Source organism: Anguilla rostrata, chromosome 5 (assembly GCF_018555375.3).
Source record: "Anguilla rostrata isolate EN2019 chromosome 5, ASM1855537v3, whole genome shotgun sequence".
Lineage (NCBI taxonomy): Eukaryota > Metazoa > Chordata > Actinopteri > Anguilliformes > Anguillidae > Anguilla > Anguilla rostrata.
The window spans coordinates 44798427-44824170 of record NC_057937.1 but is presented as its reverse complement, the minus strand read 5'-3'; the positions used below and the strand labels follow the sequence as shown (position 1 = coordinate 44824170).

At 46.8% G+C, this 25744-nt stretch overlaps 1 protein-coding gene across 3 annotated transcripts in view; it reads left to right on the top strand.

Annotated features, from left to right (window-relative positions):
- The window catches only part of LOC135255379 (dmX-like protein 2), a 40179-nt gene that overhangs the window by 1019 nt on the left and 13416 nt on the right, over positions 1-25744 (top strand). For 2 of the 3 annotated variants that reach the window (XM_064336470.1, XM_064336467.1), the window contains exons 2-29: positions 4263-4388; positions 4497-4568; positions 5032-5110; positions 6671-6815; positions 7254-7320; positions 7796-7968; positions 8301-8481; positions 9189-9363; positions 9688-9894; positions 10351-10613; positions 10938-11643; positions 11966-12087; positions 12192-12281; positions 12399-12513; positions 12792-12911; positions 14398-14628; positions 15042-16709; positions 17628-17738; positions 18151-18320; positions 18564-18661; positions 19117-19282; positions 20394-20658; positions 20938-21698; positions 22334-22627; positions 22931-23122; positions 23337-23413; positions 23552-23682; positions 24671-24919. In XM_064336470.1, the coding sequence (XP_064192540.1) occupies positions 4263-4388; positions 4497-4568; positions 5032-5110; positions 6671-6815; positions 7254-7320; positions 7796-7968; positions 8301-8481; positions 9189-9363; positions 9688-9894; positions 10351-10613; positions 10938-11643; positions 11966-12087; positions 12192-12281; positions 12399-12513; positions 12792-12911; positions 14398-14628; positions 15042-16709; positions 17628-17738; positions 18151-18320; positions 18564-18661; positions 19117-19282; positions 20394-20658; positions 20938-21698; positions 22334-22627; positions 22931-23122; positions 23337-23413; positions 23552-23682; positions 24671-24919 (7054 nt within the window). The remainder of the gene's footprint in view (positions 1-4262; positions 4389-4496; positions 4569-5031; positions 5111-6670; positions 6816-7253; positions 7321-7795; positions 7969-8300; positions 8482-9188; positions 9364-9687; positions 9895-10350; positions 10614-10937; positions 11644-11965; positions 12088-12191; positions 12282-12398; positions 12514-12791; positions 12912-14397; positions 14629-15041; positions 16710-17627; positions 17739-18150; positions 18321-18563; positions 18662-19116; positions 19283-20393; positions 20659-20937; positions 21699-22333; positions 22628-22930; positions 23123-23336; positions 23414-23551; positions 23683-24670; positions 24920-25744) is intronic. The other variant, XM_064336468.1, reaches the window with a different exon arrangement.

The window sequence follows — 25744 nt, the reverse complement described above, 5'->3', positions numbered from 1 at the left end:
GGTTCAGTTCAATGTGTAACGGCACACCTCAATCAGTATTGCAAAGCTGGAATTGTATTAACATTTGGCGTCAATGCGCTCCCCTAACCACCAGAATGGCTGTCATCGTGACCATCAGCTGGACAGACTATGACGTAGAACTACGCCTGATGGTTGCATTATTTAAATTAATACGACCACTGTACTACGCACATAAACATAATAATGTTCCATAGCCACGCAAAGTGCATTTAAACATCAAAGTAGTGATGTAGCCGGGCGACATTTTGAAAACGTCAGATGCAACCTGAGGGAGTGGAGTACACTACAATTTTGCTTGAATTTCTGGCTGGTGGCAGTCATGATGTGTTTTATTTTGTCACGATCAATAGTGCATTGTTCAGCAGTGCGAGGACAGTTTGTTTATCAGCGTAGCAATTAAGCTCAATACCATTTTAACTATCGAGTTTCTGCATTGTAATGCACCTAAAATCTGCACTTGAATGAAGATATAATGCGCAAATCCTAGTCATTTTCAGCCTTTTTCCTTCTCAAGGTGAGGCATCCTTGCTGTTAACGGTATTTTGTTGTAATTTAGCTCACAATAATACATTGATAATATGACAGACTATTGCTAATATCCGGTCTGTTTCTTCACAAATGAACAATTAATGCCGCTCACGCCATTTCCTCTGTCTGAAATAACCTGTCCTGGGACTTAGGAAGAGAAAGATGTTGGCGACCGTCGGTAATCAGCTTGCTGAATGCAACTCTTAACAAAACTATTCAGTTATTTCACTTGAGACGTATGAGCAGAGGGATCATTTTGGTTTTGTTACGTTATGACGGTTTAAAGGAACCGCTGGCTTTAATTTACTGTCATCATTGTACTTTCAGTCATATCTTCAGAGATCATGCTCTAGACAATTATGCAGTGTTTGTGTTCTACAATTCACTGTCTACAAAAAAAAAGAATTAAACATGTGATAGTGTGTTACAAGGAGTGGTAAATTATGTACGTAAGCGAATGACTGCACATATATAATCACAATACAATATAACGGCCAACATATAGGCCTTTGTTATGTCTTGGTAGAAGCCGCAGGGGTTATATCTTGATAAATGGGCATTAGCACAAGGACTGGTTCTGTCTTTAAAACCCGACACATAACATAAGCAGCTTCAGTAAAGATCTAGCATGGAGGGTTTGAAATTATGCCAAAACAAAATTGAAATGAGGGAAAATGCAAGTTAATTCCTGGAAAAGGACATCCACTTGGCAAATTATTAGTAATGAAATCCTAAATGCCATGTCTCTGGGGTAATTGTTCCGTCCATCTAAATGAATGGAATTGAATATTACGTGAGTTGTGTGTGTGTGGCATGATGGGAACTATTGAGAAGTGCAAGTTACATAAACCATGGTAATAGGTCCATATTGACAGTTTGTTCAGAGGTACAGTATATGGGTCATAGTGAGTGGTGTTTGCTGGCATGCCTTTCCTTTGTTATTCTAACCATGGCTGCTCCCAGGAAGCTCTGCTTCCTGCACTATAGCTGGAAATGAGGGTGACTGCAGCCGTGGTGCTGGCTCCGGCTTTGTGGCTCAGGTGCAGTCGAGAAAGAGAAATCTCCGGCTGCCCTGAAGCATGGCGCAGAATTCAGTCGCATCTGCTTGCATCGACAGAGAGAGACTCCTGGGTTGTACATCATCGTGCTTATGCATGGTCGTGTGTGTGTGTGTGTGTGTGTCTGTGTCTGTGTCTGTGTCTGCGTCCTGTGCTCAGTTTGTTTTAGCGATGTTCTGAGTTCCAGAAAACAGCGTTATGGTTGATTAGACCTTTAGCAGTAAGCTTTCTGATGAGCGTACACTGTGGTTACCAATACGCAGGAAAGGAGTCCCTGCACAAATTGCCTCCTAAGACTCCAGGTAAACCCAAGGTTTCACGTCCCACTTAATTGCCTGGAGGCTCACAGATGTTCACTTTGTGCAGCTACTGTATACACTGTATACCAGCCTGGAGATCTAGGGGGACTTAGTCATATGCTTTGTTCACATGCTTTGTATTATGGGAAAAAACTGAAGCGAATTTTTATATTTTGGAAAAGTGTGAGGACTGAAGGGAAGTTTAAAATGGTTGAGGTGGTGTTAAATTATATTAGCATCAATGAATCGTTGATGGAAATAACTAGGCTAATCTCTATGTAAGACACAAGTAACCCAAGTACATTCGCAATGAACAAGAGCTCTTTTCAGAGCTGTGGTTTATCATGCTTTAAGCACATGTCTTTGGGTTGAGTAACATCTTTTTTTGCATACGAACCTTGAAAATATACTTGCAAATTCTTGCAGATCTCGTGGTTCTTATTTACATGCAGCTTACCGTTTTACCCTGGATGGTTCATCTTTTGTCCTTTATGCAACCCAGTCATAGGCTAGCGTGAGCAGCCATTAGTGCTGCCATCGGACATGATGTCCCTGAATATTTGCGGTGGTTTTAAGCCATTTAAATGAAAGCTCTTATTGAGATACTAATGCAAACAGCATATGATTGAACGTGCCGGAGGTGCAAGCTAGAAGCAAAGCCGAGTCTGACTGTCATCTGTATCAGGTTTCTCGAGATCGATGAGGGACATAAGACTCAATGTTGAGCGGTTAAAAAGTGCATTAGGGTACACAGCCGCTAAGCAGCAAGCCGCTTTGCCTCCTCTCGGTCCCTGGTATGTCAATTAAGCTTTCCTGTTGTCAGTGTGAAGCTCAGGGGGTCAGACAGAGACAGTCATATAACTCAGAAAGCCAATGAAAGGAATGGGAAAAAAAAGCAAAGTAGCAAAATTTCTGTCTGAATTCCAGCTCTTTTAGGTGCGCTCGCCTGTATCATGCACTGTACCATAGTCCAGAGGGTAGACTGAGTGTAGTGGTGCATAGAAATGGTAATGTAAAAAGCAAAACAATGCATTTTGTGTGCGTGTGCGTGTGTGTGTGTGTGTGAGAGAGAGAGAATCTGTCTTATATGTCTGCGCGTTTATTTTCTCCTCATTTCTGCTCCTGTGGTGGGTGTGATTTGTAAGGTATTGCAGGACATGGCTGCCTTGTGCGTGACGGTGACTGCTCTTAATTCCTGCTGTAACGCGTGCGCTGGCTGTAATGCCCTGAGATCTGCAGCAGCTCTCTCTCTCTCTTACTCTCTCTCTCACATGTTCTCACTCTCTCCTGTGTTCTCTCTCTCTTTTCCTCTTTCTTCTCGCTCTCTCGCTCTCTCTCTCTCTCTTTCTGTCTCCCTCTCACATGTTCTTTCACCCTCTCTCTGTCTCTCTCATGTTTTCTCTCTCTCTCACTCTCATGTTCTCTTTCTCTCTCTCTCTTGTGTTCTTTCTGTCTTTCTCTTTCTCTCCCTCTCTTGTGTTCTTTCTGTCTCCCTTTCTCATATTCTCTCTCTCTCTCTCGTGTTCTCCCCTCTCCTCTCTCCCTCTACGTGCTGAGGCTCTGCAGGGGCTCCTGAGCATTCTGTCTGATCGCCACGGTATCCCACTTCGCTGTTTCCACTTCCCACTCTGCAGAAAAACGACACCACCTCGCACAAAAGCGCACCCACGGTCTCTGTATGCATGTGTGCACACGTACGTGTGTGCGTTTTGTTTTTTGTTTGTTTTTTTCAGTCGTTGCGGTATGCTGAAAATGCATCGGTTTGCACTCATTCCGTATGTCGCTGAGGCTCTCTGCTTCTTATGTTCCCATAAATAAAGCATGAGGACGGCACCGGGTGCGCTATCCTGGGGCTTGGGTAACAACAGGTGCTGCATTGTGCTCAGTCCAGGCTCGTTAGTACCTCTGGGCAGGGCCTGGCTGCAGGTGTGTCATTAAGCCCTGTGACAGATCTAACCCCTGTGTAAAATAATATGCACATTTCTAAAAAAGCAGAAGTTGCCTGGGGGTGGGTGGGGGGGGTTGCTGAGCTGACATGCATTGTTTTTCTCATTCGTGGTCTAAACAGAACCCACGCCACATCATAAGCATACAGCCGGTCACGACAAATGGAGACCCGATTCAGCGTACAGTACGTTTGTGGAGTGCGGCCATCGACCAATCCGACGCCTGAGCCTCGGCTCCGCCGTGCTCGTGTTAAGGCAGAGCGGACCGGGCCGGGGCTGTCGATCGATGGCTCGTCTGGTCAGCGGTGCCGCGCGCCGCGGTACCCATGAGCCGCCGGCCAGAGCACGGCACGCAGTCCTGCTTAATGACAGAGCCGCTAATCCGTCCCCTCTCTCCTCCCCGCTCGCAGGCCTATGGATCGGGCTGCGACATCGTCGTCCTGGCGAGCGACTTCGAGTGCGTTCAGATCGTCCCCGGCGCGCACCATGGCAACATCCAAGTGGGTTGCGTGGAGTGTTCCCATCAGCTTGGAAGAGTAAGTGTCCCGGGATTAGTCCCCTTTGCCTCCTCCGGCTCCGTGTTGGACATGGCGTTGGACATGACTGGTACCCTGTTGTCACTACAGTAACGCATTTATTTTTAGATTGCGGCATCCTATGGGAACACTGTCTGCATTTTTGAGCCAATCGCTACTAACCCAAACAAACGACACAATGTAAGTAATGCTTTTCTCATTGCACTTACCGGATAGTCAGAGACAGGCCGATCTTATCTGCACTTAATTATTTACTCAACCACAGCCAATGGACTGTGCTGTCTGCTTCTGTGTGTGCTTCTCAAGGCTTTTGAGTGTCTCTTAGACTCTTGAATTCTGGCTGTCTTCCCAAGAACAAATTAATTAACAACTCTTTTATAAGGAAAAACTGCTATTCCTGTATTCTTAAGCATTAAAATTAGGTTCCTTCCTCAGTTCTTTGATGTGGAAGAAATTAGTATTGTTTGCATGTGGTAAAACTAAGACTTCTATAGCCTTATTTAATCTAATTAAGCTCTTCACGTGCATAATGTTCCTGGTATAATTTAATTGGTTATTGTTTGCTTGTTCTAACATTAACATACAGCACGATGTCTGTTTGCATACATTTATTGTGTTTCTGCTCACGTTTTTTCATGAACAGCAGCTTAATTATCAGTGGCAAAAGACAGGACAGTTTTTCCTCAATGCCATGGCCTACAATTTGGCATGGGACCCACAAGGTAATGAAGACTGCATCTATCACTTCTTCTGTCCATTTAAAAAACTGTGTTATGGCATGCTTTTAGTATATTAATTACATACAGCAATAGGTTCAGTGTATAGATTAAATCTAGTCAAAGATGGTTTTATCAGAATAAAGTACTTTCTACTGAATCAGTTCAGTTAATGCTGAACATGTGACTGTATTGGAGGTTGGAAGGCAGTGGTACAGCTATGGACCGGCTGTTTTTACAGTGACGTGCCCCACTGCATCCCATTGTGCTGTCTGGGAAGAAGCCTTGCAAGGCAGCACATTATAGGCCATAATCTCATCCAGGGGAGGGAGGATTTCCGAAGGGTTTCAGTCAGAAGGGCATTAACTGCCCCATCGCACAATATGAACTCATCTGCTCACTCAGATGTGTGAGTGCTGCATGCCTCAGCTGCGTCAGCCGTGCTGTCCTCCGGCACTGTGACTGCACAGCTCAGTGTGCGGATTGCCATGTGCATAGAATTCTGGCTTGCAGTCTCTCAGTGTGATGGAGGCTGTTGCAGCTATAGACCTACAATAACACTATTAGGCAATCCTAGTTTGGGGGGAAAAAACACTGGGGATAAAATTTAGTTGAAGTTCAGCTTCTTGTGAACTTTTTTCTTATTCCTGAATCGATTAATTCAACCAATGTCGTTGTTTCTTTCTTTAACACTATTTTTTGTATTGATCACCAAACTCAAGTGTTATGTATCAAAATACAAAGAAGGTATTCTACTTTAAGTTTGTTACTCATTTGGAAGAACAAAGCACATTGCAGGTCTGAGTATATGCCTAAGTCTAGTATGATGTGAATTTTATTTCTTTACTCCCAAGTAAGCAGTAACTTTTCCTTTGCAAACTCAATTTGTGAAGGAAAATACATAATTCATAATTGCTTATTTGTTTGGCAGTGTTAAAGTTGCGGTATGTAATTTTGTTTTAGAACACTTTTGTTCATATTTGGTTAAATTTCCTTCACAACCTGACAGATATCAATAAATTAAGAGCCCTAAGAAAAAACGACTCTCTGGCTGCCCCGTGCTCTGAGGCCCTCCTAATTTTTCCATGCCCGAATCTTAACAACCAATCAGTAAAAGCTCTCTGCATCAAATTCAATCATTTTGGGCAATAATATCATGCTTGCTATGGCCCATAGCTGTAAATTAAAAATGTAGTTATGTTCATTTCTATGTTCATTATGATGATGTTATGTGTTTTCTTATCTACCTGTGAATGAGACATGATGCACTGCACTCCTCTCCCTACTTTTCAACACTCTTGTCCTCTCTCTTCTGTACTCGGATGTCAGACAGCGTGCATGCATATGTTTGGAGGGAGAGCAGAGGGGAGGGGGTGTAACGTTTTTTCAAAATCGTGCTCTCACTTGATTGTTTCTCCAAATTTACATACTGCACCTTCAAGAACAAGTGTTTATTTAATCCCAGCCTTTTACTGTTCTCAGTGCGTTTTAAAACAGGATTCTGTGGATGCAATTTCGGTGAAATGTGTATTTTATTAAAACGATGGGTGCTGTGTTTTGGCCCAGGTAAACGGATACTCGCCGCTACGGAGCAACTGCAGCTGTGGGCCCCGCCCGCCAGCGACACGCTTGTGGAGGAGGAAGACAGTCAGATGGCGGATGATAAATTGCACCCGGTCTTGAATGATTGGAAGTGTGTGTGGCAGTGCAAGTGAGTGTCCTTTGCCTTGCTTGAGCTCATTTCAGCAAAACGAAGGGACAGAGATGGCATTCACCGACATGGTACATTGGCCTCGTCTGCGGTAACTGCATTGCAATAAGAACTACAGGGTCTTTATGCTTCTAAAAATTTACTGCACCTGTTCAGCTCTGACGGCCACTACCCGCGGTGTTTTTCATTTGTGAGAAAGGGGAACAGTAATTTGGTAGTTGTGTAACCTCAACCCTCTTTGGAAACAGCCATTTTCAGTTTCTGAAAAATATTGACTTCCATAATCATATTTTAGTATTTCTTTTTTTGTCTCACCTTTCATTAAGATGTGAGAGAAAGGCTTGTGCAGAAACATCAAATGAGTATTTGTAAGGAATATTATGAACACAGTGCACACCTGGACATCTCACTATTCCTGTTTTGTTCCATTTCCTACAGGACTGCTGTGTCTGTGCATATAATGGAGTGGTCACCTGATGGGGAATATTTTGCAACAGCAGGGAAGGTATGACAGTCCTGCGTATTCTTAACTGACTGTGTGCCACTTCCTGTGCAGGATATTTAGCAACTCATCATGTCTTTTGTATGCAATTACAACCTCAACCTTGGCTTCTGAAAAGCCCTTATTTCCTCATTTTGGACAATATAGGTATTTGTTTAGTGATTCAATGGCATTAGTTTTAATACTGAACTTCAAAACTATATTATGGTTTAAATATAGAAGTATGTCTTGTGGAAATTGCCAATGCAATACAGTTAAACCACAGAGCAATGAACACACCAGGAAGGGAAGTTTAGAAAACATTTTGTAACTTTTTTAGTATTTGAATCTGTTGCTTACCCTTACCTTATTTTTAAAACTATCTACTGTTGAAGCTTTAAACCAGTATCCTATTTAATTTAATTGGATGCAGGCCAGCGGTACATAGAGATGTTTTCACCACAGGCCTAACCTAAGCTCCTTGTTTGTTTTCACACAGGATGACTGCCTGCTGAAGGTGTGGTATCCCACCACGGGCTGGAAGTCTGCTGTGGTGATCCCGGACCTTCCGGACAAGAAGGCCCCTCCGGTCCACTTCTCGTTTGTGTATCTGGCACATCCCCGTGCTGTCACAGGGTTTTCCTGGAGGAAGACCAGCAAGTACATGCCCAAGTAAGTACAGCTTTGCTTTAGTTTTCCAGTCTTTAAGTCAACTGTAAGGGATCTCCTAGACTGCGATTATGTCATTCTCATTGTCTTGCATTTGTATTGTTAATTTGTATTGTTAAAGTACTATATGATACATTATATTGTTATTTTAAAAAAATATATATGTGGTAAGCTAGTTTTGTTTCCATGTTCTGTATATATGTGGGTATGTATGTGCCTGTTTGTGTGCGTGCGTGCATGTGTGAATCCGTGCGTGCCCGTGTGTCTGTGTGTGCGTTCATGTCTATGCGTGCTGGTGTGCATCCATATGTTCATGGCTGTGCACACGCAAACAGGGGCTCGGTGTGCAACGCGCTGCTCACCTCGTGTCAGGACGGGATCTGCCGGGTGTGGTCAGAGACGCTGCTCCCTGAGGACAGCCTCCCGGGGGGCCAGATCTCAGAGAACAGCACCAGCTTCAGCAGCAGTCTGCCCAACATGGGGGGCCAGAAGGATAAGATCCAGCATGCCCTGGAGGTAAAGCCAACCTCTGCCATGAATTGGCAAAGACCAAAGGGCTAAGACAAGTGAACAAGTGTAGAATTTTCTGGGTTTCAAATATTCAAATATTAAATTTAATGTAAAAGTCTGTGTGTCTGTGTCTGTGTGTTTTATATATATATATATATATATATATATATATATATATATGATATAAACCATGACATGCCGTGCATATAAAAGAATATATGGCATGACAGGGTGGTGATCACATCTGAAAGCTGAGCCGCTACATATAGCTAAGCCGCTAATAGTAGATGGAACTACAGTTCAGAATCTAGCGCTCTGACTCTTTTCATCTGTGGGAGGTAGTAGTGACGTAGGTAGTTGGAGGTAGTTTTCCCATCGGGAAGATGATGCAGCTATGTTGCTTACTGCTGCTCTACCATAGACTCAGATTTGTGCAAAAACAGAACATTGCATCAATTATCATAATCAACAGATAGCTTTCACAAGCATCAAAGTAAAGTAAGTACCCGGATTATTGTGCCTGCACAATTTATCCACACAATGGTATAAAAATGCAGTACATTTTGAATGTGGTGATTTATACTGTTTTATGTCTATAACTTGTTGTATTTTATATAATATGATCACTCGTGCAGTTTTAAATGAAGGATTCCATGGTCTTGAACTTGTTATTTAGCCTCGTCATATAAGTTGCATTGTTTTGACTTTCCCAGTCGATCCACCACCTGAAGCACCTGCGGCGGGGCAGGAGGAGGTCCTCGGCCCTGGCGTCTCAGACCGAGCTGCTTCCCAGCCAGCTGGGCTCACAGGAGGTCCACAGGCACATCTCTCACCACGCTAGTGCCCTCTGTCACTTCCACATCTCCGCCAGCATCAACCCCAGCACAGGTAACGGGGAGCCGCTCTATCTCTGCGTCCACGATGGAAATTTACCCCTTCCGTCAGGATAGACAAGTCACCATCTGTGTGGTTTGTTCTAGCAAATTCATTTCGAGGATTTTGCTTTTGAAAAGGCAGCTGCTGTGCTAGTTGGATCCAAATAAATAGATTCTAGCCCTCCATGCCAAGTAACTCTTTCTGTGGCCTAAATACAAATGATATGTGATTGGAGCCTGTTTTTTTCCACTGGAGGTTCCCTTTATCTCGTCTTCATTCGAGGTTATTAGTGCTCATAATAGCGCGATGACATCACAGCCTTTTGCGCCCCTCCAGATATTCCATCTGCGCTGGCTGGGGCGGCGTTCTCCGTGGATGAGGCCAGCGGGGGGTTCGTTGTTCACTGGCTCAACAACAAAGACCTGAGCTTCACCACCTCCATGGACCTGTTCATGCAGCAGCTGCGGAAGATCTCCGAGCAGCACCTGGAGCACGGCCCGGAGGAGTTTGACCAGGAGGGATCGCCCATGAAGTTCGACTTTGGTAACACCCCCACCAGGAGTTCTCACAGTGTATAATTTGAACCTGATTTCAAACTGATGGCAATTAAATCAATCAACAGATATAACCATGACTAATTTTAATTTGTGATTATTTAAACTGAATCCTATGGCACATTATCTTTGAGTCAAATTTATGCAAGCATTGACATTTTGCAATTGTTAGACAATATTTTTCATTCATACATACATGTAAAAAAATGCATAGAAATGTTTGCTGGATCCCTCATTTAGTGTAAGGAAAGTGTGGCATCACATTTTGACTGATTTTGATATAAAGCTTTAGAGTGAACATCCTGATAATCATCCTTGAGTCTATGAATTGTATTGACACACTCCAGTGTTGCATGATGCGTGAGCTGATTTTGTGCTCCCTATTGACATCAACGTATTGCAACAACATGCATTTGTCAAGCGACGGGTATTTTCACGGTTGCAGATCTGGACGAGATGTCGGACAAGGGGTCATCGGAGCACGAGGAGGGAGAGCAGGAGGGGAGCACCAAGGCCTCCTCGCCCGGCTCCAGCAGCAGCGTCCCTCTGCCCTCCATGCTGCTGGACCGCAAGATGGAGACCCTCACTCTCGAGTGGAACAAGAGCCCCGACATGCTGTTCACCATCCACCCCGCCGACGGGTCCTTTCTGGTGTGGCACGTGAAGTACCTCGACGAATTCATCCCGGGGATATTCCGACAAGTCCAGGTTAGGCCCTCTGCCAGCAAAAACGACATTTTGAAGTGGTGTAAATTTGAGTTCATATGTTTATTCTTAAGTAATTTGTGTAGCAGTTTCCCAAAATTTGATATTTGTTTGTTGAGAAAATGACAGTGCTAATGGTAATGAGTGGCTGCACAAAGCATTTTCACAAATATCAAGAATATCAAAACAACGCGAGGGAGTGAGAGATTGACTCATACCACACATCACCAGTGTTTAGCACCCAGCTGAGTGATAATAGGCCGCCAATTGGCAACTAATCCCAATCGCAGTGGTTCACTGGGAATGTTTTTTTTTATTTCTCTCCAGGTGTCCTTTTCCTCCCAGATTCCTGTAGCTTTCCCAACCGGAGACGCCAACTCCCTGAGCAAGAACATCATGATGTACGCCTACACGTTCGCCGAGCGCCAGTCCGCCGGCGCTCCGGACCAGAAGGCCAAAGCCCCGAGCGTTCCCCTGAGCGCCTCGGCCTCCGCGGGCCTGGGCTCCGGCTCCGCCGCCCACTCGCTGGCCGCCATCATCGGCCCGGCCGTCATGATGGTGTCCAAGCACATCGACGGCTCCCTCAACCAGTGGGCCGTCACCTTCGCCGAGAAGTCGGCCTTCTCCTCGGTGCTCACCGTCTCCCACAAGTTCCGCTACTGCGGCCACCGCTTCCACCTGAACGACCTGGCGTGCCACACGGTGCTGCCCCTCCTGCTGACCTCCTCGCACCACAACGCCCTGCACACGCCCCAGGCCGACAGCGGCTGGGACTCGGAGCAGGAGAAGAGCGTCCTGAGGGCCGTCCAGCACCAGAAGAGCTTCCCCAGGAAGCAGCTGAAGAACGCCGCCACGCGCACCTTCCACGACCCCAACGCCATCTACAGCGAGCTCATCCTGTGGCGCGTGGACCACATCGGGCCGCTGTCCTGCACCGGCGGTGTGTCGGAGCTGGCCCGGATCAACTCGCTCCACACCTCCGCCTTCTCCAATGTGGCCTGGCTGCCCACGCTCATCCCCAGCTACGTCCTCGGTGAGAGAGCTCTCTGTGTTTAAAATGGAGACCGTCCGTATGAAGCTACTTTGTTTCTTTTTGCTTTGCTTCATCTGTATTAAATAGACCATTACTGACTTAATACGGCCTGTCACTTGTACTCTACCCTTCATTTATAAATGGTTTTAATTATAGCTTTAAATAGATTTGGTGGGGTTATGGGGTGGCATAATACAGGCTGTCAGCCTAATGTATGACTGGATGGAAAATCTTAGCAAATCTTCTGAGGCACAGCAGCAGGGAGACTCATTTTTTGATGTAGATTTGCATTTTAATAATATGCAAAAATCGCCTCTGCCAGGTACGTACTGTAATTCAGCGAGTGCGTGCTTCGTGGCCTCCGACGGGAAAAACCTGAGGCTGTACCAGGCTGTGGTGGACGCCCGGAAGCTGCTGGATGAGTTGTCCGACCCAGAGACCTCTGTAAGTCAAAGCGTTCTGCCAGCAGGCTGCTCATTTTCTGTCTCCATCTACTTAATTTAAAAAGCTAAGCTGGCCTGTAATGACGCATCCGTCTTTGGCAACAGAAACTCGTCGGCGAAGTTTTCAACATCGTGAGTCAGCAGTCCACTGCCCGACCAGGGTGCATCATCGAACTTGACGTTATTACAAACCAGGTGAGAGGGAGCCTTGATCTTGGTCTGGAATACTTTAGAATTTAGAATGAATGGTTTATCCTTTGCATTGAATAAACACCGGGGCCCAAAGATTTATCCCCCCTTCTCTCTGCGCAGTGTGGGTCCAACACACAGCTGCTCCACGTGTTCCAGGAGGACTTCATCCTGGGCTACAAGCCGCATGACGACTTCCCTGAAATGCACCAACCCCCCAATCTCCCCTCCTCTGAGGGTAGGAGGGATTTGTGCAGATGTTTTTCAATTCATTTAAAATTAAGGTTGTAGAGTTACTGAGCTACATGCTCACATTTGAGTGCATTTCAGTGCATTTTTGTTTTTGCATTTTTAATGCATTTTTGTTTTCTTATAGACTCTGGGTACTATAGCTGAAGAATGACCAATTAATATATGCACTGTATCATCTATATGCAATATCGAGCTATTTTATTGTCAGTTTTATTGTCATCCAGTAGTTGCAGATGCATTCATATTTATTTTGTGTTTCTTCAGAGTATAATGCTCCACCCTTCTCTGAAAAGTTCTTTCTGGTGGTTATTGAGAAGGATGAAAACAGGAACTCTGTTCTGCAAATGTGGCACCTGCACTTAAAATCCGTTCAAGCCTGTGTGGGTATGTATCACATGCTTCTTCTCTAGTAACCACGGTAACCTCATATCATCCAATGACTCTGCTTTATTTCTAATTTCTCTGGAATATAGCTACTGAAATCTGGTTTCCCAATTTATTTTATATAAAAATGCTAGTGCAGGTTTCTGGTACACAGGTAGACAAACTCTTGTAACAAGCAGATAAAGATTGTCTGCATGTTGACTGGACAAAGGCAGTGTGCAAATAATGTCCCTTACATCATTAATTCATGACATTGAGTCTTTCAGATTTACGAAATTCAACATTATGCAAGCTGGCATATTTGAAACTAGCACTTGTTATAACTGCAAATATATCATGCGTATAAATCATGAATATACTGTATATCAGACGCACGCCGCAGCAGTGTCACACACCGCCGTCTTATGTTTAAAAAGGAGCAGGGCGGTGATGATCGATTTCCCCTTCTCCTGTTACATAAATCACGGCTGACTTTTCATAATAAGAGGAAATGAAGCTGGGTGTGCGCAGTCTCCTCAGTGCACTGCAGTATTAGACAGAGTCACTGGCTGGGGCTGCCGTCCCAGAACACATTAAAACATTGCAAACTGGCTGCTAACAATCAAAAGGGACCAAAAATGTATTCAACAAATTTACAGTACCCCACAAGACAAAGTAATGGATGGCCTATTGAAGTGTGACGCCGTATAAAAGTACAGTATAATAGCTATGGGCTTCCATCCGAACACACACTGGAAACTGTTGCGCCGTTCCTGTGAAATCTTATGCAATCTGATGGCACGCAAGAATGCAAACATACCCTCAGCCAGTTTTACAGGGTTTTCTGGTTTTCTAGCCAATGCGAATATGTGTCAGTGCTAAAGATTGTAGTACCATATTTGAGTGTCTATTATTACAAATGATCTCAAATTAATTATTTAGACATGCTGCATAAATACTAAATTTAACACGAACTTCCATTTGAATGTGAATTTGTCCAGTTCATAGACGGATTTCTACCCTATTATAATCCCTGTGTAGTTGGAAATGTGATTCCCTGACAAAACTTTCTGTGCCTTGATCACATCTTTATCTGTACTTGCCCTCTCTGCTTTACCCATCTGAATAAAGTGCACTATGCATCAGGAGCACAGACTGTCTGATCTTTAAAAATAAAATAAAATGTGTGGCAGTGTATATTGTGTGTGTGTGTGTGTGTGTGTGTGATTTTAGTGCTACTGCCTGTCTTGCCACTCTGGTTCAGCTGTCCCATTTTAATTCTTATTGATTTCCAATGTTGCTGTAATCGCTATTGTTTGGGATGTGCGGCTTTGCTGTGTAGATAAATGAGCTGCCATATGCCGTGCTGGTTATCAAATGGGAAACAAACAGAAGAAATGAACGTGTCTTCACGGAATAAATTACTAGAGTACTTCTGCTCTGACGTCGTCCCATGCACGTTTTTATATTTAAAGATGTTTTGGGGTTTTTTTGTGGGGGAATGCAGAGAACACTCAGCCAGCTCAGGGCTTTCAGAACCAGCTGATGGTCCCAGTGCAGTATGGGAACGCCGAGTCCTCCCCGGAGGTCTCCCCTGGACACAGCCCCCTCCCCCGTTCCTCTTCCACCGCCAACCTGCTGTCGGCCAGCAAGCTCATCCTGAGCTCCAGGCTGGTGTACAGCCAGCGACTGGATCTCCCCATCGGGGTGGAGGTCATCCGGGCGACGCCCTCAGCGGGTAGGCCACAGGTCACATTTGTTTTCATGCATGCCTCGAACCCTCGAACAACAAGTTTGCTTGGGCCTTAATTAATCTGGTTACTGTATAATATGATAATAGTCAGCTTCCATAATAGATTCACCTTGTCAGCCAAAGAATAGAGATGCAAGATTTAATTTTTGCTCAAAGCTATTACCCGCTGTGGTTCTGCATGAGCAATCAGTATATACAAGACTGAAGTTCAGCAGCCATTTTTTTTCATGGACACTGTTAGAGGATGTGTTATCAGTCCTGGCTTTCTGTTCTCTCTGTTCAGTCTGCAAGTTATTGAAGGATTAGAATGAAACCTCATCATGTGTTTGCCTTTGTGGTATGAATCAAATCAAATGATTTATTGCATAAACTAAACATGTTATTCTTATTATTTGAAGGGCACCTTAGCTCCTCTTCAATCTACCCAGTCTGCCTGGCTCCATACCTGATAGTGACCACCTGCTCAGACAGTAAGGTCAGATTCTGGCGATGTGGCGTGGAAGTTGACCTGGGCGCCTTCGACCCCGAGGAGGGGCGGACGTATCGCTGGGAGCACTGGGCCCTGATGAACGAGGAGGAGGACAACGACAGTGCCGTGTGTGTGCCTGGCCGCCCGGTGGCCGTTAGCTGCTCCTACACGGGCCGGCTGGCCATCTCCTTCAAGCAGCTGTCGCCTAGCAACGGCTTGACGTCCAAGGAGTTCTCCATGCACGTGTCCATCTACGAGTGCGAGTCCACGGGAGGGTCGGAGTGGGTGCTGGAGCAAACCATCAACCTGGACGACTTCACCAAAGTGGCCAATGTGCTGGACACCAGGGTCAGCGTGGACAGCAACCTGTTTGTCTACAGCAAGTCTGACCTGTTCACGAACAAGGACAGCCCCAACATCAAGCATTTCGTCCACCTGGACTGGCTGTCCAAAGAGGACGGGTCTCACATCCTCACTGTGGGCGTGGGCTCCAACATACTGATGTACGGCCGCATCTCCGGCATCGTGACCGAGCAGACCAGCAGCAAGGACGGCATGGCCGTCATCACCCTGCCCCTGGGGGGCAGCATCAAGCAGGGGATCAGGTCCAGGTGGGTCCTCCTGAGGTCCGTGGACCTGGTCTCCTCGGTGGACGGCACCCCGTCCCTGCCCGTGTCCCTGTCCTGGGTGAGAGACGGGATCCTGGTGGTGGGGATGGACTGCGAGATGCACGTCTACGCCCAGTGGAGGCAGGACAAGAAGCCCGCCGACCCGGAGGGAGACGGCCAGTCCCCTTCGGAAAGCGCGGTGGGCCAAAGCGTCTCCGCGGCCCTCGAGTCCCGGGTCAGGTCCAAGAGCGTATTCGAGGGGAGCCCGGCCATGGACGAGGCCTTCCGGGCTCCCGCCGTGCTCCAGGACGGAGGCCTGTTCGAGGCGGCCCACTCGCTGTCCCCCACCCTGCCCCAGTACCACCCCACCCAGCTGCTGGAGCTCATGGACCTGGGGAAGGTGCGGCGGGCCAAGGCCATCCTGTCCCACCTGGTCAAGTGCATCGCCGGGGAGGTGGCGGTGGTGAGGGACGTGGAGGCCGGGGAAGGGGGCGCCAGGCGCCACCTGTCCAGGACCATCAGCGTAAGCGGGAGCACGGCCAAGGACACCATCCTGGCCGGCCGGGACGGCGGCCGCGACTACACGGAGATCAACTCCATCCCCCCTCTGCCCCTGTACGCCCTGCTGTCCGCCGACCTGGACACGTCCTACAAGGGCGGCGAGGAGGCCGCCAAGGGCGGCGAGGGCGAGGACCAGAAGCCAGGCGAGGACCAGTACGCCAACCTCTTCCAGGTCCCGGCGGTGACGACCGACGACTTCGTCAGCTTCGCCGCCGAGAAGAAGGAGAAGAGGTCGCGCGTCATCAACCTGTCGCAGTACGGCCCCACCTACTTTGGCGCCGAGCACGCCCAGGTGCTGTCCAGCCACCTGATGCACTCCAGCCTGCCCGGCCTCACGCGTCTGGAGCAGATGTTCCTGGTGGCGCTGGCCGACACCGTGGCCACCACCAGCGCCGAGGTCAGCTCTGGCATGGACAAGCAGTACATCGGTGAGTGGGGTCCCGCTGCTGCACAGCTGAGTTATTAACAGCCTCGGTCTCTTGCCAAGGCGAAGAAGGGTTTGATGGTGAATTCTCTAGTTTGTGTTAAAGAATGCATGCGCTGTTAAATTCCACTTGAGCAATCCTGTTTGAACCGTGGGACGTGAAGTGACAGTCTATTTTCATTCTTGCCTTGTTCAGTCAGTGCAATACTCACGCTAACTACTGGGTCAACTGAACAAGGCCTCTTTTCTCTTGTCGCCTGGAGGGTAGATGAGGTTTATTTAGTAAGATGTGTAGAACGGACCTTAGCAAAGTGCTTCAGGCTTTTAGCACATTGATGTGAGTTTAGAGTAGGTCAGAGATGGCCACGTCAGTTGAGTCTATACTGATGTATCCCTGGTGTTAAGGCTGCCCATAATTCCCAATTATTTTTAGGTGTAAATGAATTTTGAATGTATTTTTATTTTTTTAATTAATATTTCACACTTGACCATACAGCAAAATGATTACAGCTGTCTGACACATTAGTCACGTCACCCACAGCCCCGCTTTGGTGCGTTTGGTTTCACATGGCTGTGAGTATTACTGCTCCGCTCATCTTTTAAGCTTTGTCAGTGGAAAAGTGTATCGATCGCCACGTGAACAGTAAATGAGCCATTCGTTGGGTTTCCATGCTGCAATTTGCATGAATGGCAGGACTAGGATTGGACGCATTCATACTTTAATCAGGGCCAGGCAGGCCTCTGGGGACGAGAGGTTTGCGTGACAGTTGAAATAGAGCAAACGTCCTTAGGCGGAACCCAGTCAGGCCATTTGTGTGTGCTTGAGTGCGGGAGGAGGGGGAGTACTGTCAAGGGTAGTTGCCAGCCTGCCCCTGTCTCCTCTCCCTGGTCTGATTGTTCCTCTGTGTGTGTTTGTGTTTAGGGGGTGAAGCGCTGGATGAGTGTGGGCTGAGGTACTTGCTGGCCATGCGCTTGCACACCTGCCTGCTGACCTCCTTACCCCCGCTGTACAGAATGCAGCTGCTGCACCAAGGTACAGTGACTCAACAATCTGGAAATGGAAACTATATTAATTTACTGCATAGCGTTAATAATATATTATGCACTTAGGCTATATATACAGTACACACACATACTGTATATGTGCATAGTTTATAATCAGTTCTACTAGTTTCTAATGGCATGTCCATAATCCATTATTCCATTATTAGCATCTGCAGTTTGTAGTGCAATTCAGTGAAGTGCACTTCCCATGAACTGCAATTTATAATTTATTCCAGGGTTTATGAAGCATGCTTCACCTAATGGTGAAGCACCATGTATGTGATGCTTATGGCTGTGTGGGTATATGTGCGCAATGCTTATGGGTGTTTGTATGGCTGTGGTTGTGTGCGTGTGTGTGTTTGTTTGTATTGTGTTGGTGTGTGTGTGCTTCGCATCCACAGGCCTGTCCACATGCCACTTTGCCTGGGCCTTCCACTCCGAGGCGGAGGAGGAGCTGCTGAACATGATCCCGGCCATGCAGAGGGGTGACCCGCAGTGGTCCGAGCTCCGAGCCCTGGGGGTGGGCTGGTGGGTGCGCAACATCAACACGCTGCGCAGGATGATGGAGAAGGTGCGCTCTTACCCCCCCCCCCCCACGCTTACTCCAAATCTGTACCACCACGCTACGTAGCACAGCGCCAGATTCTTTTACGAGCCGTCTACCTCCCAAGATCAATGTGTTTTATTGTCAACCCGCTTGACAGTCTGCCAAACGCATGACATAGAGCTGCTGACTGGCTGTGTGCTGACTGTAGTGTGGAAGGCTCTGTTCTTTCCCTATGTTATACCAACCCCTCTCACTGCTCTGCTGTAGGTTGGAAAAGCTGCGTTTCAGAGGAACAACGATCCGTTAGACGCAGCTCTCTTCTACCTGGCAATGAAGAAAAAAGCTGTTCTCTGGGGGCTATTCAGGTAGTCAAACACACTGCTCTCCTACTCAGTTAATCAAACACACTGCTCTCCTACTCAGTTAATCAAACACACTGCTCTCCTACTCAGTTAATCAAACACACTGCTCTCCTACTCAGTTAATCAAACACACTGCTCTCCTACTCAGCTAATCAAACACACTGCTCTCCTACTCAGTTAATCAAACACACTGCTCTCCTACTCAGTTAATCAAACACACTGCTCTCCTACTCAGTTAATCAAGCACACTGCTCACACCAGTTACACTGGGTATGACTGCATTCATCCATTTTTGATAGGTCATTATGGCCATTTTACTGTTAAAGCCTGAGACTACAGACCACACACACAATGTACAGGTTTTTAGCTGCTCTAAATATTCACTGACACATTTGATGTGGATGTATTACCTTCTTTTTTTTCTTTTTCTCCCTGTTTCTACACATTTCTTTTTCCAGGTCCCAGCATGATGAGAAGATGACCCAGTTCTTCAGTCATAACTTCTCAGAAGATCGATGGCGGAAAGCAGCTTTGAAAAATGCCTTTTCTCTGCTGGGGAAACAGCGATTTGAGCAGTCTGCCGGCTTTTTCCTTCTGGCAGGCTCCCTCAAAGATGCCATTGAGGTTCTTATTCTTGCTTATTTGATCATGTTCTGAAGCTTTCACAGCATCCAAAAGCTGTGTGATGGGTGTATATATATATATATATATATATATATATATATATACACATATGTGTGTGTGTGTGTGTGTGTGTGTATTCAGTGAGCTCCATAATGTTTGGAACAAGGACATATTTTACTTGATTTGGCTCTACTCCACAGTTTTGCATATGTAGTCAATCAATTCACGTGGTTAAAGTGCTGATTCTCAGCCTTAAGGGTATTTAAGAGTATTTGTTCACCATGTAGAAATTACAGCATTTTTGTACATAGCCCAATTTCAGGGTACCATAATGTTGGGAATTATTAATGTTATGTACATAAAAGTAGTCATGTTTAGTACTTTGTCGCATATCCTTTGCTTGCAATGGTTGCTTGAAGTCTGTGACCCATAGACATCTCCAGGTGCTGAGTATCATCCCTGGTGATGCTCTGTCAGGCCTGTACTGCTGCTGTATTCAGCTCCTGCTTGTTTTGGCAGGAAAATTGACTTAAACTTTCTCTTCAGCATATGAAACGCATTTTCAAATTGATTCTGATCAGGTGAATGCCTTGGCCTGGTTCTGTTCGTGAAGTCTTCTGCGGACATTAGTCACCGACACATCCATGTCTGCATCCTGAAGGGTGTTTCTAATATGTTGGACAGGCCTCTTATTTCAAATCTAGTGTGCTGGAGTACAAAACGTCAAAAATTGAGCCACTGTCCAAATACTTGCATTTAACTGTATATATATTTTAGATGTAATAATACTCTACACGTCACAAGTCATTGGTTCTTTGGTCTTTTAGATTAAGGTCTTTTAGATTATATTTCCTGCGTGTCTGTTATATTCATTTAGAAATTTTAAGGTTAAAGATTTTTCTAGTGAAAAACTGGCAAGAAATGTGTTTTAGGAATTGAAGTCAAATGTCTGGTTATGACATTTATCGGTTTAGTTTGGGTACTGTGATCATGTTTTTGCTGGGTCAGTTTTCAGGATATTTGAATGTGCCTTAAAACGTGACATAAAAATATAAATCTGTAAATTAAAAACAGATATCCCCATAATCCTTTGCACCCCTGCATATTGTAGGTCTGCCTTGAGAAAATGGAAGACATTCAGCTGGCCATGATAGTGGCTCGCCTTTATGAGTCAGACTATGAGAGCTCCTCCACCTGCAAGGGGATACTGTACGAGAGAGTGCTCGGTTGCCAGAGGGATGGGTCCGGATTCACTTGCACCAAGCTGCACCCTGACCCCTTCCTGCGCAGCATTGCATTCTGGATAATGAAGGACTACACCCAGGCCCTGGATACTCTACTGGAACAGATACCAAAGGAAGATGATGAAAATCCCGGTGAGCAGCATCTGATTTCTGACATTTAATAAGTAATGTTCAGGGTATTTTCTCAACAGTCCCCCATTTAAGGGCTTAGTATTGGGTACTGTTTTAAGATTGCTTTTTTTGTATACTGATTTTGATCTTTAAGTATATTATGGGTATGTGAGTTTAAATTTGTTGATATCAGTAAATTAGATTATTTACATGCAGCATCTGTTTATTGTTATGAACATATAATGCTCTGTAGTAGTCATGTACAGTGGTTTCCCTTAAACAAGCTGGTTTTCTTTGCAGATGTAATGGTGAAATCCTGCAACCCTGTGGTCTTCAGCTTCTACAACTACCTGCGGACACACCCCTTGATAATCCGCCGTCACTTCGCCTCCCCAGAAGGCACCTTGGCCACACTGGGCCTGACCTCTGAGAAGAGCGGCGTCGACGAGATCAACCTGATCGAGCGGAAGCTCTTTTTCACCACTGCCAACGCCCACTTCAAAGTGGGCTGCCCTGTGCTGGCTCTGGAGGTCCTCTCTAAGCTGCCCAAAGTCACGAAGAAGGCGGGGTCGTCCTTGAGCAAAGACTCCTCCATGGTCAACATCGGCTCCTCGCGGCCCCAGGAGAACGGCGGGAAGGCCGCTGACCTGGACTGGGGCGGCGGCGGCGGCACCGACTCCTCCGCCGCGGGGACGGACTGGAGTCAGCCGTTGCTCAAGACCGAAGACGACGGCCTGCAGCTGGACTGGGGGGACAACAAGGACGAGGACGAAGATGAGGAAGAGGACGGGGGGCTGATGATGACTCCAAAGGTCGAGGAGAAGAAGGATCTTCCGGCGCACGCTGGGACACCCGGCCTGCAGAGGGAGGACTCAGCCGGGGAGTCGGAGGTGGACGTGATCGCCGAGCAGCTCAAGTTCCGGGCCTGCCTGAAGATTCTTATGACTGAGCTTCGGACGCTGGCGACAGGCTATGAGGTGGATGGCGGGAAGCTGAGGTTCCAGCTCTACAACTGGCTGGAGAAGGAGATCGGAGCCATGCACAAGATCTGCAACTACAAGGTAGGCAGGTCACTCACTTCTAAAATTTACATTCAGCTATTTAAAATGACAAATTAACTAATGTATGAGACTCAAGGTACTAGTTTGTGCTTAACAGGCAGAAAATTAACTTTGGAATGGTGTGATTAATTACGTAAAATGGTGATCAGAAAGACAACAGTACAGACCTTTGGGTGAGGCTGAGTAGTTTGAGCCTTGAAGTTGTGTCCACAGTTGTAATATCTGTTGACTTGGTCAACTTCGTGTATCTTGGTCTTGTAATTTAAAAAAAAACCGGTTCAGGTAATTTGGGGGGGGCTGCTGGGTGGTCATCTTGTTAAAGAACTTTTCAGTTATATGTATTGCGTAGTGCAGTTGGCTTTAGCCATCTAGGGATAGGAGGGTTTCAGTTGGCCGGAATGTCAGTTTGCATCACGGACAACAGCACATGATTGTCTGCACTCTCCTAAATTGATAGCGGAGGTTGCGGCAATGAGCACTGATTAACATACGATTCAGCATTCCGAATTTGGGGAGAAAAATTAGGAAAAGCATTAACACACTAGTAACTTTGCTATTGTCAGTGTTGCCATGGTTGAGTAGAAGTCTGTGAGGATGAGTGAATTTCAGAGAAGTCTGTCCCGTCCCTGTACAAGGTGGAGGGCCAGGAGGCCTCCAGTGAGCTGGAGAAGTGGAAGGAAGGCGAGGGCCTGGCGGACCTGGATGAGGCCTTCAGCAGGACGGATGCCGGGGCCTACGAGCGCCACCAGCTGGAACGCCGCCGGCTTCAGGCCAAGCAGCAGCACGCCGAGAGGCGCAAGGCCTGGCTGAGGAAGAACCAGGCGCTGCTCCGCGTCTTCCTCAGCTACTGCAGCCTGCACGGGGCCAAGGGTGGAGGCGTCACCTCCGTCAGGATGGAGCTCATATTCCTGCTGCAGGAGTCCCAGCAGGTCAGTGGTCTAACATCAGCGTCGGTGCTAGCAAGCAGTAAGCATTTCGCCATCGCTGCACGTTTTGTTGAGTTTAATTAGCACTGCTATATTTTGTATGTTAAATGAGCATACTGTTCTTTGATGGCAAGAACAGGCAATTTTACTAACTGTCTGAAGACAGTACAGGAGTCAGAAGTGAGAGGGTCTTGATTGTCCCATGGGTCTTTGCTTCTATAAATTACATTTGACCTACACTTTTGGATTCATGTTTTCTTTTTTCATTGTGGAGTTATTTTTCCCTCGTACTTTACCCTAAATCAGGAGACGACAGTGAAGCAGCTGCAGTCTCCCCTCCCCCTGCCCACCACGCTTCCCCTGCTCTCTGCCAGCATCGCGGCCACCAAGACCGTCATCGCCAACCCCGTCCTGCACCTCAGCAACCACATCCACGACATCCTCTTCACCATCGTGCAGATGGAAACGCCACCGCACCCCAACATCATCGACGACCGGGTAATTTACTAATTAAGACCAGAGCCCTAATGAATATGCTGTCATTTTCTTTCAGATTGTCACAGTCTTGTCTTTTTCTGTTTCGTATTGCCAAGAAACGCATGTGAAATTTTGGAATTTGGGGGTGTCTTTGTCATAACGGACACCGTTCGCTGAGTTGTCAGGCAACGCTTCGGTGAATAATTTCTCTGACTGAAATGTTTTTCTGGTGCAGGTCAACTCTCTGCACACCCTTGCTGCCTCCCTGTCTGCGTGCATCTATCAGGCCCTGTGTGACAGCCACAGTTACAGGTACCCCCCAAAGAGACACGCACGCACACACACACACACACACACACACACACTGCTGAACTCATCCCTGCTCATCCTCTGTCAAACACACTTACATCTGCGCTTCACCCCGCCCCCCCTCCCCCCCTGTGTCTGCAGCAGCCACGCAGAAGCCAATCAGTTCACTGGGATGGTGTACCAGGGCCTGCTGCTGAGCGAGAGGCGGAGACTGCGCACGGAGAGCATCGAGGAGCACGCCACGCCCAGCTCCTCCCCCGCGCTCTGGCCAGGTGTGGGGCCCACCGCCGCGCACCCCTTCTTTTCCCCCGAATTCCGTCCAGTGGGGCAGCTCTGCCTTTGAGATCGCCGTGCGTTACAGCTCGCGCTGACTCAGTGTGCACGGACGTCACTGTGAATTAGCGCTTGCCATTTTTCCGTGCTGGCTACTGCGGTGTGAAAAGCAACCAAATAGCGCCAGATGGTGCTTAGTATTAAGGGCAGTGTTGCCTGCAGTCACGACATTAAATGAAAGCCTGCATCGCTGAAATATGTCATACAAATTATGTTTGAATTTATTCGGATACTGTTCAAATAATTGTATTTTTTTATTGAATGTTATTCGCAAGGTATGTCAAGAAAACATATATTCATAGGCATAAATGTACAGTGTCCAACTGAACCATAGAGTGTTAACAATTAAAAAAAAATAATGGTATAAACTAAGCCAAAACTATATATGTAGTGTCCCTTGTGTCATCTAATTGATATAATAGAAAAAAAATAAGCCAGAGAGATTTAACACATTTGGTGAGTGCCGTATGTAGTATATTGCCCCAGTGTAGTTAATGTCCCATTGTAGGGTCAAAAGGGTCAAGAAAATGATGTTCTAGTGTGAAGAAAGGTTTGGAGCAGACTGGACTGTGTTAAGACATCTTGAGGAAAGCGATACTTTATGTTGCCTGCAGTAGGTAGAGAAACAATAGTTCTTGGTTCACAGAATGTGAGAAATTACTGTTTGTTTTAGGTGTGTTTTGTTTAATAGATGTTTTGGCTGGACCGCAACAGCGGGGCCAGCCCTACAAACGCGAATGTCTGTGACTGAGTGAGTGATGAAGTCACACCATTGGTCGGCCGAGTAATGAAATTACACCATTGGTTGGCCGGATCATGTGTGTTAGGTCCAGCCATATACTAGGTTTTAACCTGGTCTTGTTCTGTGTGTGCGTGTGCGTACACGTGCGTGCATGTGTGTGTGTGTGCCTGCGTGTGTGTCCACAGGCGTCTCCTCCCTCATCAGCCTGGTGGCGTCGGCGCAGGGAGAGGACCAGCCCAAGCTGAACGTGATGCTGTGCGAGGCGGTGGTGGCGGTCTACCTCAGCCTGCTCATCCACGGCCTGGGCACGCTCTCCAGCAGCGAGCTCTTTCGACTGGCCGCCCACCCCCTCAACACCCGCATGTGGGCCGCCGTGTTCGGGGGAGGGGCCAAGCTAATCATCAGGCCCAAGCGCCCCCCGGAGGCCGCGCCAGGTACTGCGACTGTGTGTGCCCTGGCTCATGTGTGCTTTGCTAGGAGTCTGTTCCAGGGACGGTGTAACCCGATCTTTGCGTCTCACAGCTGAGGCAGTTCAGACAGAGGGCACTGAGCAAAGCACGCCTGCTCCCAGCGAGCAGCAGGCCCCTCTGATTGCCCCCACGGGCGTCAGCGAAATCACTGACTTTCAGCCCGGTCGTGAGTAATGACATACTGGGTTGCAGTGCACTTTTCTCTCGCCCCATGAAATTTACTTTCTGGTTCTCTCTGTATTTCATGGAAATGGAACCTGTCTTTCTGAGGTTGGTAGGGGGGAAAAATCCCTTTCTTTTATTAAGAAAAGAAAAGGGCTTTTGTGTTTGTCCTTGCTTTTCTTTTGTGTTGCTGTGTTTTTGCTGTGTTTAAGTCCGCTGTTTTGAGATTTTGTTTTTTTTTGCCTCTTACGTTTCATTGTGCTCATTTGTCGGAAATGCAGCTGTTAAACTTAATGTGGATTCAGAAGGTCGGGGAGAGCAGCTTTCTGGGTCTAAATCAGGTATACGTTCCACTGTCATTCTTTATTTTGTCATTTTAACTGTGTTTGACATGTCTGTAGCTGAGCATTACAAAAATAGATTATAGCCCCTTTAGTAAGTGGCTTAAATGAGATCACCAGCCCATTATGGTTGCGCATAGTCGCAGCACGATGCTGGGCTGACTCACATTGATCATCTCAGTGTTTACTGCTAGCCATCTGAGGTGAAATTGCCATTTGGTAGTGCTGCAGTCATGTCACTGCTTAAAACAGCCGGGATTGCGAGGCAGTGTTCATGAAGATTTTT